Source organism: Mustela putorius, unplaced genomic scaffold, assembly GCF_011764305.1.
Source record: "Mustela putorius furo isolate JIRA1106 unplaced genomic scaffold, ASM1176430v1.1 tig00000151_pilon_pilon_pilon, whole genome shotgun sequence".
Classification (NCBI taxonomy): domain Eukaryota; kingdom Metazoa; phylum Chordata; class Mammalia; order Carnivora; family Mustelidae; genus Mustela; species Mustela putorius.
In genome coordinates this window covers 6,088,636-6,101,799 of record NW_025421296.1, presented here as the reverse complement: position 1 = coordinate 6,101,799, position 13,164 = coordinate 6,088,636, and the positions used below count along the sequence as shown (strand labels likewise).

Below are 13,164 nucleotides of genomic sequence, written 5' to 3'. Positions count from 1 at the left end.
AGGCAGTTTCATTTGAAAACAATTTTTGATGTGAGAATTGTTTGAAAACTACTAGCATACCAATATTTAGACATATGATTCCCCTCGTTGTCAGCCTTCTCTAGATCAGCTGGAGTTACTTGTCTCTAAAATTGAAATTGTAGAACTACAGGAGAAAGCAAAAGCATCTAACAAGAGAAAATATTGAGCAGTTTTCTTTCCTGTCGAAAGTGGCAGCTGAATTGTAAATTTATTGATACTTGGTCACAGCTATTTCCCAGAGATGAAATCAGCATAAAAGTAAACAGTCTTGTAAACTTCAAAGCAGCTGAGGATCACATTAACATATCTCCTTCCCTAGACCCCTATTAACTTTCTAAAGTTAAAAAGGAAAAAAAAATGCATTTTAAACTAATTCTTACTAGTCTGCTAAGCCACAGGGAAGAATTAGGCCTATAAGCTTTCATTCTGGTGTTTTGAGAAATTATATTGCCACCCAAATCTACTTTAGTCCATGAATAAGTGTTCCTCAGGAAACAGCAGTAAATCCAGGTTCATAGAAGATTTTAAGGCAAAAGTAAAAATTAAACAACTATATATATATATATATATATATATATATATATATATATTCCCCCCAACTAGTAATCAAAGGTTTTCAAACTGGATTTATGACGAGGTATAAATGGTAAGGAGGTAGTCCTGAAATCAATGTTCAAAATTACATTATGAAACAAATGTCATCACTTTTGATGTTTCTGGGACTGCATAACAAAACACCGCCTCGCACTAGCTCCAGTGAAAAGGAAATTTACTGTCTCATCTCCCAAGGAGTGCAGAGACAGGTGGGCACGCTCTCAGCACTTAGTGTCACCCTTGCACCAGCCAGGCCATCAGGGCTTACCCAGCTGCAAGCTCCTCTGTTGGACCAGAGGACATCTGGAAACAAAGAACCACCTCTTCCTCTGCTTCTCTCAGGCTGTGAGGAAATCTTTGCTGGAAGCTCTTCTTTTCAGCTTTAAGAGTCAAAACCAGAACCCCCTTCCATTCCTAAGCTGGCAAAGGGAAAAGGATAACCATACGCCTGAAGGTTATCTAGGGTTGAATGAAAGTTCCAAGTCAACCATGAGAGCTCCTGCATGATTTGAAGAATCAATTCATTGCCTTAAAGCATACCTTGTTTTTGGTTTTTAGGGCGCATCCGAAAAATTAGGAAATTAGAAAGAAACATGTCTGCATTTAATAAGTATATAATTTTTTTCCTACAATTTTAATTAAAAATGGAAGGTTATAAAGTAAGTGACGTGAGCACTTTAAGTCAAACATTCATAGCCAACTTGACTATCTGACAGTTACTTTAGTCCAATATTACCTTACTTCTTTCACTGCTACCCTACTATACCCAAGAGCAATAGGAAATAAATGTATTTTCTTCTCATCTGTTTGCAGCAGTTTAGAACTTACTAAATTGCATGTGGCATTCATTCACTCAACAACTATTTAGCACCTACTAATGGAAGGCACTGTTCTCCAGAGAATGCACACTGAAAAGCCCTACTTCTCATAGGGAGGGAAAAATTTTAAAAATAAGAAACCTGAAATATTTAGAGAATATTGAACAGGGAAGATATGGGACAGGGCGTGCCAGGCTATCAGGGAATGAGGACAGATTATCTATAGTGAATTGATGAAGAAGGGTCTCATTGATAAAATGTGAACAGATTCCTGAAGGAAACCAGGGATGTGGCCCTGTGACTTGCACTGGAAGAAGGTTCCAGGTAAGGCTCCGGACCAGCAAGTACAAATTTCCCAGCTGGTCTGGGGTGAGCAGGTGCTGGGAGCTAGGAACAGTCATGTGGCCAGTGCAGCTAGAAAAAAGAAGCAAGGGCACGAGAATCAGAAAGGCCCTGGGGCCACTGATCATGGAGCTATCTACTCTGGCTGAAAATAAAGGATTCATTTTTCCCAAGAGTCTATACAAACCACTTCCTCAACAAAATCTGGGAAAGTGAGAATTACAAATAGGACTTCGAAGACTTAGCCCATAAAAGCTAAGACATTTTAAAAAACTGGCTTATCAATCTTTGGCATACAGATTCAGTAGTGTAGAGACTGAAGAAAATTTTGATCTCACCAACCTAGGTTACTCCAAATGCTGAGATTCAAAGTGGAAGAGCTTAGGACTGCTACTGCTTCAAATGCAAGTAGTCTGACAGTGTAAATTACAATACCCCAAGAATAACCCTAATAGGTACATGAACTTGAGAAATATTCTGGAAAACCGAAAACCAGAAAGACGCACATACTGATGGGCCACACTCATCATCATTGCAGCTCCTTGCTTGTAAAATCAGCAAATACAGATCTTTGCAGGTATCCCAACTGCAGCCCTGTCAAAATTCTGAACCTGTCAGAAATTTAAAAAGCTGCCCCATGATCTACCGTAAGAGCCAGTCCAGATTCAAAGTGTCTTCACGTGATCCAACATCGACAGCCAGCCAGCCAGAAGAGGACGACCTCAATCTCAGAAGAATGAAATTGCCAAAAGCACTCCGAAGACGCTGGGTTTCAGGACCGCTGAAGGGTCTCCACCAAGACTGGAACTCAGCGGGCTCGCGTGAACACGTGCAACACGCGACAGAAAACAGGAGCTCGGTTCACGCACGGAGAGGGCCGCCGCGGAATTCCACTTGAATCCCATCTTGAGCAACTACCACTGATGCAGCCTGGCTTTCCGCAAGTATGGGAAGGGGATAAAACTCTTGTCTTAGAAGGCAAGAATTAAATGAGAGAGTTTAAATCCAGCAAATACACACCCATTTTCTTCCCACAAATTAACTTTTCCCTTCATTTCTTCCAGAAGAGCCAAATTTGCCACCTTCCCTGCATGCATACTACATGAACACAGCAACCGGCAACCTCCCAGTGGTTAAAGCATCCTGCAATCATAGAAAGGCCTACACCTGTCTTCAAAAATTCTTTTTAGTATTACTCAATGGCATATACAAAGCTGAAGTATTTTTACATGATCTGGGCTTTGTATGTTCATCATTCGATAAATCTCTATTGGATGCCTATTATCCTCAGCTCTCATGATAGGCACTGGACATAAATCAGTCTGGTAGGAAGCAAAATCCAGGAATGGCACAAAATGATGAGCGTGATAACTGGGAAGACACGCAGTGTCCTCCCCCCCCCCCAGGAGGATCGGAGAGAATGTTAGTGCAGACATGATGAGTCAGCTGGATCCTGCAGCAGAGGTGGGACATGGCCCACTGCATGAGGGGGAACACATTCTAGGCAGAGGGGAAGAGTGGACAGTGCTGGCATTAGCTGGCTCCAATTCATTATTTTCTTCCTCCACCCCTTATTTCCTAACATTTCACTGTAGAGATGACAGTCACCTTTGTCACTTGTATCCCCAATGCCTAGCACAGTCTGGAATGCTGCAAACACTCAGGATATTTGTTGAATGGATCAATACATAAAAAAGATGATACTGCACATGGGTATTTATCAAAAATAGCACAAAAGCTTTAAGTATATGTCTTCCTAATATTTAAGTACATATCTTTCTCTCATCTCTTAGGGTACAAGAGCAGTAATGTTTGAGGCAAGGAAGAAATAAATGACAGAACCCTATGATGTACAGATGCTAATGTAGAGTGATAAAAACACATCAAGTGAAATCAAATGAGGTATGAAATGAGAACAAAGAAAAGGAAGATAGAGGACTTCCTGCTTTGTAGGGCTTACAAGATAGAAGCTTTTGTGAAAACTGATTTCTATGTAAAAATGATACCCAAACCGGTAATAAACATCTAGGGCACGTGGTTTTACCTTCAGGCAAACAGAGGAAGGACAGGAGACTGAAGACTGTTACTGGGGATCTTTTCAGATTACTCCAAACAAGATTTCCACGAGAATAACACTTAGCCGATCTGCTACATAACACCCGCCCTTCAGTTTCCCAAGAATGAAAAACTCTTTAGCTGGGGGGAATGAACAATGTGCCAGCTCTTCACGCAGATCCAATACCAGCTAGTTCCCACAGCCACATGACAGTATTACCTTCAATTTACAAATGAGGAAAACTGGCATTTCTAAAATGCATTTCCTAGTGAAATAATCCAAGTTAATCAATCTGGAGAATTGTTACCGGTGGAGAATGATAATCCAAGTTAATCAATCTGGAGAATTGTTACCAGTGGCGAATTATTCCAGAAGAAGGAATAGTGGAGGACTGGGGAGAAAGGAACCAAAGCCAGGAGATGGAGCCTAAGTCACCAGACCCATTTCACAGAAAATGACACTACAGTTAAAACATTTAAAATTTTAAAAATCGTACTTGTGGGTTACTTTTATCTGTTTTTTAATGGAAATATATATATATCCTTATCATCGAAATAATCATTACAAAAATGTCGGAAGGTACAGAGTTGTATGACTAAGCAGTTCATAACACTATAAAATATTTTCCATGAACTAAATACTTATAGACTGAATCCTCCCGGGTTAACTCAGGCATTCATGCTGAAGGATTTATGTCAATTTATCTAGCAAACTCTCCCTTATCATGAAACGTTGAGAAGACCACTTATATACAATGCAAATCACCCACAAAGTAAAACCAAAAATCTTGTAAAAAAAAAAAAAAAGTAGTAATAAGATTTCTAAACAGTGATTACTAACAATGTTGGCAATAACCTTAAATACACACACAAATCCTTAATGAATGAAACAGACACTGTGCATCACAACAAATGAAGAGAAAAGGATGATATAGTTCTTCAAAAGAAGTCACCTAAATATTAAAGGACAAAAAGGATTCTTGGAAAAATTGCTAGGCTCCCAAATATTTTTATAAAACTGACCATCGTTATCTTTACAGTGACCCTGCCACTCATGTGAAACACTATCCCTACAAAATTAAAGAAAATTAGGCCAGTAATGTCATTTCTCAGAACCTGATGTATCATCTCATAGTGTAATTCAAAGAAAAATTTTGTTTGTGATATGGCAAACTTACTTTCTTAGCATTTTACTTTTTCTTTTCAGGATTTCTTCTTACTCCCAACTACTTTGTATTAGGAAATTTTTGTCCCTGTTTTTAGATGACTTTTTGCAAAAAGTAATAACCTCTCTGGTTTTAATTATCCTTAGATAACAATACGAAGCAGCAGAATATAGAAATAACTATGCTCCAAATTAAAAAGTGAGTAAAAGTCAGAATACAAGCACAGTTTTAAACTCATTAATCAGGAGCAAAGTTTCTCCCACACTCAGTTTTTAGTTGACTAGTAAGTGCCAACGCAGTTAGATGAAGTGTGACCTCAGCTTCAATAAATTCAGCCAAAGCCTTCATTTACTGAAGAAAGAGGAAAGAAAGAAAAAAGAAGTTAAGAAAATAAAACCATTCCCAGTTCATAAGAGCTCTTGAAATATATTTAAATGCTTTTAGTAGAGATGTACCAATTTAATTCTTAAGCTGATATTCAAAGGAAAACTATGACAGAAGTAAAATATTTCCAAGAGCTATAGCAAGCAATAGATAATGTGAATGTGCTACTGCTGATTAGGTTATTCTTAGATTTTTTTCCCCCCTTCATTTTCTTAAATTTAGCATTTATATACTTTATCCCACATCACTTTTATCTCTTAAAAATCAGTGTAGAAATTATTAGAATGCCCTCGGTAAATGCAAATATAACTATCAGCCCTCCTCCAAGAAAGAAAAAAAAATCTGTAGAAAAAAATGACACTTAAAATTTGGTACATGAATTAAAAAATCAATCCATTTATCTTAGCAGCAAGATCTACCATCAGGATATGTTTCTAAGATGTTGTAACTTTCATGTGTGTGGTGAGTATCTGTTTTGCTGCTTGTCTGGTCAGTGCCCAGTTGGAGCCTCCGTCTTCTCCCCCCAGAAACCGTCTTCCCTGCAGGAAACATTTCCTACGGTTTTAGCGGGGCCCATTCCAACCCCCACCCAAAGCGCTGTGCACAGGAGACAGGCCGAGAAGATTAACCATCCCCAACTACAGGAAGGGTCACAAATGGTCACCAGACCTACCCAGTCCTGCTGCAATTCTCTCAGAGACTTGGTCAGAGCCATTCCAGAAAATTGGCTCTTTGCACTAAATAAAAGATCTGTCTGGGGCCCATTGAGGGCCATCTTCTTCATCAAGTGGTACCAACTCCCGATAGACAAGTCAAGGAAAAGCATCAGCAGAGCCAAGACTTGAGAAGTAGAAGACACCCAGATCTGATGACAGGTCTGGACTTGGATTTACCCACCCAAAGCCATTGCTCCTCTATCTGCCAACCAAATAAGCCATAAAATTCCCTGTGTGGTTTCCAATGTTCTGGTAACCAATACAACAAAACCCTAATTGACACACAAAACCCCAAGTGAACACGTGTTACAATTTCTTTGGGCCATGGTTTTTGAACAAGAAAATAATAGGATTGGATTAGCTAGATTGGGTATTATTCTCTAGGATTTCCCCCTTGCTGTATAATTCTGTCAAATGGAATTTTTGTCAACTAAATGTCTAAGTGCTTGATTTTAAGCAGGAAGAGTGCCAGCCCATAAGAAAATGGCTCACAACACTTTTAGCAACATTGGCACTTAATGCCAATTCATTTCTGGTTTGAAATATCTTCAATTAGGCCAAATTGTCTGTTTTTAAGCTCTTCACAGAACAAGTTGAAGAATTATTATTTTTTAGGATTTATTTATGAGAGAGAGGGAGCATGTGCACAGTGAGGAGGGGAAGAGAGAGTGGGAGAAAGAATCCCAAGCAGACACCGCTGCGTGTGGAGCTTGATGCAGGGCTCGGTCTCATGACCCTGGGATCATGACCTGAGCCGAAACCAAGAGCTGGACACCTAACCAACCGTGCCACCCTGGCGCCCCCAAAGAACTATTAAAAAATAAATAAATAAAAGCTTTGTGGCAACATTTTAGATTCTGTTACAACAGATCAGGCCGCTCTTCTCCCGTCCGTAACGGAGTCTCACCGGCAGTCACAGTTAGAGATTTCAGACTTCATGCACAGGACGGCACAAACCATTTGTAGAAGTAGATTCTTATTGAAATTGCATTTTATTAAATGTCTTCTGATGAAGCTGTGATCTCTAATTAGATCTCGGATTTGAAGCTCCTTAGAAATGGTAAACCACAATACAATCAAATATGAAAAACAGATGCCACTCCCCCCAAATAACTGAAAAACCATGTGATAGGAAATGAAAGCGTATCTTAATTTGAAATATTTAAAGTCTTGTTACTTCTCTTCTGAGTCTGTAAAAATATCATCAGTAAAGGTGTTCTAAAATTGTTCTTCTACATCAAATTGTTTCCTTTTATTCATGACTGCATCCAGAGTTCTCAGAACAGTAGGCACTGCATGCACTGGCTGACAAAAGCAGGTGGGGAGGAGTGGCGGGAAGAGAAGCCAAGAGGGGGAGTAGCCAGGAGGCATGGAGGGATGGAGGAGGAGGTAGCAGAGCCAACAAAAGTTTGGGGAGGAGAGACTCAAAAGGAGAAAAGGGGGAGGAGAAGGAAAAGGAGAATCCAGGGAAGAGCCTGAGGAAGGGGCCACCCCTGAGAGACTAGGGGGAAAGAGGCCCCGAGGGGCTGCCCCAGGAGCCTGAGGAGGGGGAGAGAGAGGATGGGGAAGAAGAGGGGAAGGGGAGAGGGGAAGAAAGAGGGGAAGGGAGAGGGGGAAGGAGAGAGGGAGAAGGGCAGCTGAAGGGGACAGAGAAGCAGGAAGCGTGGAGGGAAAGGAGGGAAGAAGACAAAGGGTAAAGGGAGAAAGAAGAAAACCTCCCACCCACCCGACCGCCTGTCACACCCGAAAGGCACTCCGGAAAATCTTAACGTTCTTATTTAACTCAGAGAGAAGTATTCAGTCGATTAAGAAGCTCATTACAATTCATATTACAGGTATACATTTATCTGGATACATGATCAATAAATTAATAAAAACTGAAGCTATGACATCACATTTTTATTACATGGTTTTTACAAGCATCATCTTTGAAACGGAGAGGCATAAGACAGTGCATCTGAATTTCAAACAATGTACGTACTGAGCACCAACAGATACACCCAAGGGCTAGCTGGAGCTCCCCAGCTGGAGCAGTACAAAATTTTCTATGCCATTTAGCAGCAAATCACGATGAAGAACATTACCATTTCCTGCGACGGCGATATTACAGCTTTCAGTTCTTCCTTTTCAGGTTCTCCCCCTTGGCTGAGTGTGCATGTCTGCCAGAACTTTTCCCTTCCTTTGCGTCACCTTTGTCTCTGGACGCCATTTTACCGGAAGTATCCTTGACATTTGTGGACTTTTTCCTACTTTCCTTGGCTATAGCGCTTCTGTCTAGGCCCACATTCTCCTTCTCTCTGTCCTTTTTCCCCTTAGGAGACTCTCTCCTGGATACATCTGCGTCAGGAATTTTCTTATCCTTCCGGTCATCCTCCTTTTCCTTCTTCCCCCTGCTTCTCTCTTCGCTCTTCCTCTCCTTCCTTGACTCGGGCTTCTCTTTTTCTTTCTTGAGCTCTTCTTTAGTGAGTTCTTTAACTTTCAGGTTTTCCAACCAAAGGAAAAAAAGTTTATTGAAAGCATCTCTTAATTCACAGGACAGTAATTTAGTGCGAAAGTATGGTCTTTATCTCTGCACACACATGAAACGGTCATTCAGAAAGAGACTTTCATCCCCTACTTTTAAATTGGCTAAAACCAGATACAAACCTCAACAAAGTATCAGCTACCAAAGAAATGCCAGAAACTCGCCATCGTATTTTTCCAACTTGAAACAGGTTATGATTTCTCTTAAAATAAGGCTAACATGCAATATTATGAAAATGAATCCATCCATGAATGTTACACAAAGTGTTAACAACTCACATTTCACAATTATAATGACATAATTAAAGGAATACTGGCAACATTAAAAAAATCTCCCCAGCTTACAAGCATCCATCCAAAGATAATTTTAAAACTTTCAGTTCTAACAAAAAATTATGTCCTTAAAATAACTGTGCTTACAAGCCTTGAAAACAAATATAATGCACAGATAAAAAGGTAAATACCATTCAATTTTCTTAGGTAAGGAAAAAAAACAATATCCACGGGCGTGAAACTTTAAATTCATCATCTGTAGTACTTCAAATGGACAAGTAGACATTCTTGTCTGCTTATAGCCAACATTATAAACTCAGTATTCCTTTAAGTATGTTTTCCAGTTAATTTATTTATGTACAGCCACTCAAGCCAACATGTTGTCCATCCATGCTCATAGGCAGGGGAGCAATTAAATGGAATGTACAGCTAATTCTCAGTCTCATGTGAGACCAATCCTGCTTTCAACCCGTTTTACATAAAGTTTAACCAAGCTGCTAGGAAAAGCTTTGAATTTCACCTTCTCGCTCTCTCATTAGGAAATACAAAAGAAGCAAGGTATTTACTGTATTACATAGCATTTAAGCAGAAACAAAGAGAACGAAAGATTTCTTTAATAAAATGTGGAAGATGTTTATGCCCATCAGAATTGCTTAAAATTCACATAGCTCAAATGTTATTCTATTCTTCCTGAAAATCTTACTAAGACCTTCTAAAAATATGGAACATTCCTAAAGAAGCAACTGTCCGAACCCTCACTGACTTCAGTGCTGTTTGCAGAGACAGAGATCACGCGGTTGCCAGAGTGTTATGCAATGCTCTACAATCTTGTTCTGCACAGCTTTTACAATACTAAATTTTTAATGTCTGATTTGCCTCTCCAGATCAAGAAGTATAAATTCTACTTAATCTTTGGGCATTTATCTCGTAATTAGCGGCATGAGAATAAAATGTAAAAACTGTTTTCCTTCCTGGGAATTATTCAGATGGAACACAAAATTAAAACATTAAAATCCCCTAACCTTAAGATTAAAATACAAATCACAAAGCCCTGCAAGTCACAGTCATAATATTTTATCAAAAAACAAACTAAAAACCATATGCCAAGCACTTGAACACAAAAGAATATTACAAGTTGATAAAGAAAAACATGCACTTTTCCCATGCCCCTATCCCTAAAGGACATAAATACTGACATGTGAACAAGAAAAACCACAAGGATATAAAAAAAAATGCTGTAACAATAAGCTGTTAGCCTACATATGATGGTTGTCAGGTACAGTAATTTTTGAAGAATTAAAATAATCAAAACACAGCAAACTCTACACCAATGAAATGCACTACTGCAGACTATAAATCTAAGTTTTCGTTTCATTGAAAACTACAAGTGTTCACACTGGCTTTTATTAGGTTAGTTCTAAGATAGAGGGTCACCAGAGCTTCTGAAGAAATGAAATCAATCAGTGAAAAATTCATCTTTTTTTCCACTAGTAATTAAAAAAATTCAAACTAATGTTTTAGGTTAGACAGTATCAAGTTTAGATGTAAGTTTAGATATAGTATAACAGAACCATGATATCATTATATGTTTCTAAAGACTGTTACAAAAGTTTTGATACAATAAAAAGGAAATTACTTAAAATTATAGGCTTGAGGCAAGAAATTCTTTAAAGACATCTTGATGAAACTACTACAGGCCAAAGGTGCAACCCAAATCAAAAAGCAATGTTTAGCATTAGTAGCTACATTAATGTATCTAGAAAATATCATGCAGTTTCAAGCATTAAACTTGATACACTCAACGCTAATTTGAAAAACAGAAAATACCTTTAGCCTTAGTTTTTCTCTTGGCTACCCCACCAGGTCCTTCTGTTGACATTTACAAGATGAAAATAGGTTATAAACAGAAAATATTAAGGGAATTAAAAATGAAGTATTTTTAAAAATATAATAAATATCTATAGTTAAAATCAATGCCTCTATTAAATTAAGTTAAACTTACCATTTAAAAAGAACACTCCTTCAACACATAAATATCTACCGTTTATGTCATTTTGAAACCTTACTTTCACTATAACAAAAAATGCACTGTAATCAGCCTATGATTCAGTCAACTTCATGACTCACGGTAGACCTGAAAGAATCGTGGGCTTAGAAAAACCTAATTGCCACTGGAAATAGCATTTCCCACCCAGCTGTGCCTGCACTGCCAGTGGCCTTCCACTTGCACCAATGATCAATTACAAGCACCACACATGAAAGGACCAGGGGAGTTTACTGCCCTACTCAATTGTCACTGCCATCCCAAAAAAATGATAGCATATTTTTATTTATTTATTTATTTGACAGAGACAGTGAGAGAAAGAGAGAGAAAGCAAGCGCGAGAGCAAGCACAAGCAGGGGGAGTAGCAGAGTGAGAGGGAGAATCAGTTTCTTCACTGACCAGGGAGCCCAAAACAGGGCTCGATCTCAGGAGCCTGGGATCATGACCTGAGCTGAGGGCATACACCCAATGACTGGGCCACCCATGCGCCCCAAAGATAGCATATTTTGATAGAATTTCAATCTCTACTGTTTGAAAAATCATTGCTTTTTTCCTCCACAAACTCAAACTTTATTTATAAAAAGAAATTATACAAGCAAGAATTACACCATCATGTAGGTATATGCTAAATTTCTTCATTCTTCATCTAAAAATGTTGCAGTAGGGGCTCCTGAGTGGCTCAGTCAGTTAAGCGTCTGCCTTCAGCTCAGGTCATGATCCCAGGGTTCTGGGATAGAGCCCCACATGGGGCTCCTTGCTCAGCGGGAAGCCTGCTTCTCCCTCTGCCTCTGCTGCTCCCCCTACTTGTGCTCTCTCTCTGTCAGATAAATAAGTAAAATCTTAAAACACACATACACACATAATAATTTATTTTAAAAAATAAAAACATTGCACTAGTTTGCTATTTCTTGTCCTGGCAAATAAGAGTTGTGATGGTGGGTTTAACCTCTAAAACACATCAATACCCTACACCTCACAGTACACTTTCATTCTAACAGGCTGTATTTGGCATCCCAGTCAACTGATGTTCTCAGTTCTATCTCCTGATCACATAAACGCTATTTTATACTCATGTATCAGCAAACTTTCCAAGGTGGCATTCCAAGTTGCCAACCCACTTCCTAGGCTCTCAGAGTGGGAGGTGTGGTGATTACTGGTAACCTCCTGTGGGGGCAGTACCATCTGTCCCTCAGCAACAAATGGCGGCGGCAGTTGGACATGAAAGTCCCAAAGCAGCACCCACTCTGTGTTTTACAAAACCCTAGTCACACCCCCAACTGTCAGTATGAGGTGTTTTCACTCCCATTATATATTTTTCAAATCATTCTTCATCCCTCAAATCCTTCCTCTTTCTCTCTCCATCGCAATTTGTTTCCATCAAGTGAGACAGTCCATTTGAGAATGGCAATTTATTTTGGTTGAAAATAACCATTATCATCAGATGGTAGCTGAAGTTGTGAGCACAGCGTAACATGGAGAGTTGTTCAAACACTATGCTGTACGTGTGAAACTAATGGGAATATTGTGTATCAACTATACTTCAATTTAAAAAAAAAGTAGCATCCTCATAATTGTGGAAAAAAAGTATTAGTGTATGTTTTACTACTGACTCCATTTTAAAAAGAAATGTGAGTTAACTGTTTCATATGGCTATCTATGCCTGTCCAATTACTCATATACATACAGAATAACTAGTGTGTGTGTGTGTGTGTGTGTGTGTGTAACGAATCATTTTTCACAAATAAAACTTGAATCTTTCCTAAGCGCTGTTAAAAACAGATGCCACCTTATAAGACTGACTGCCGTCTTGGGCTACTCCCCACTAAATTTTATTTCAGAATAAAATACCAAACTTATTCTTGTAATACTAACTTTTAAATACATGGGCATATCCAATGTGCAAAAGAAACTAGCATAAAACATTAAAATGCTTGTTTGATGCTGTTCATGTCCCTCTCCTGACTCCTTCATGTTCTCTCAACGCATGCCCAGATTTTCCTGTTAAAAAGCAAAGTGGTAAGAATCAGACTACCCAACCACCAAACCCCACTGTCATGACAGCTGAAAGAACTGTATTGATGAAATGGCTGGAGCTGGGATGCCTGGGTGGCTCAGTCAGTTAAGTATCTGCCTTCGGCTCAGGTCATGATCCCAGGGTCCTGGGACTGAGCCCCACATGGTGCTCCTTGCTCAGTGGGGAGCCTGCTTCTCCCTCTGCCTGCTCTGCC

General features: G+C 39.2%; 1 protein-coding gene across 6 annotated transcripts in view; it reads right to left on the bottom strand.

The window, feature by feature from the left end:
* Positions 1-13,164, bottom strand: part of ASPH (aspartate beta-hydroxylase) — a 219,549-nt gene that overhangs the window by 153,285 nt on the left and 53,100 nt on the right. For 3 of the 6 annotated variants that reach the window (XM_045075747.1, XM_045075748.1, XM_045075750.1), the window contains 2 exons: positions 10,720-10,761; positions 7,978-8,571 (listed from right to left, as the gene is read on the bottom strand). The exons of the other annotated variants lie outside the window; for them this stretch is intronic. In XM_045075747.1, the coding sequence (XP_044931682.1) occupies positions 8,210-8,571; positions 10,720-10,761 (404 nt within the window). In that variant the 3' untranslated portion in view covers positions 7,978-8,209. Of the gene's footprint in view, positions 1-7,977; positions 8,572-10,719; positions 10,762-13,164 lie in introns of those variants that run through there. 6 annotated transcript variants of the gene reach the window in all.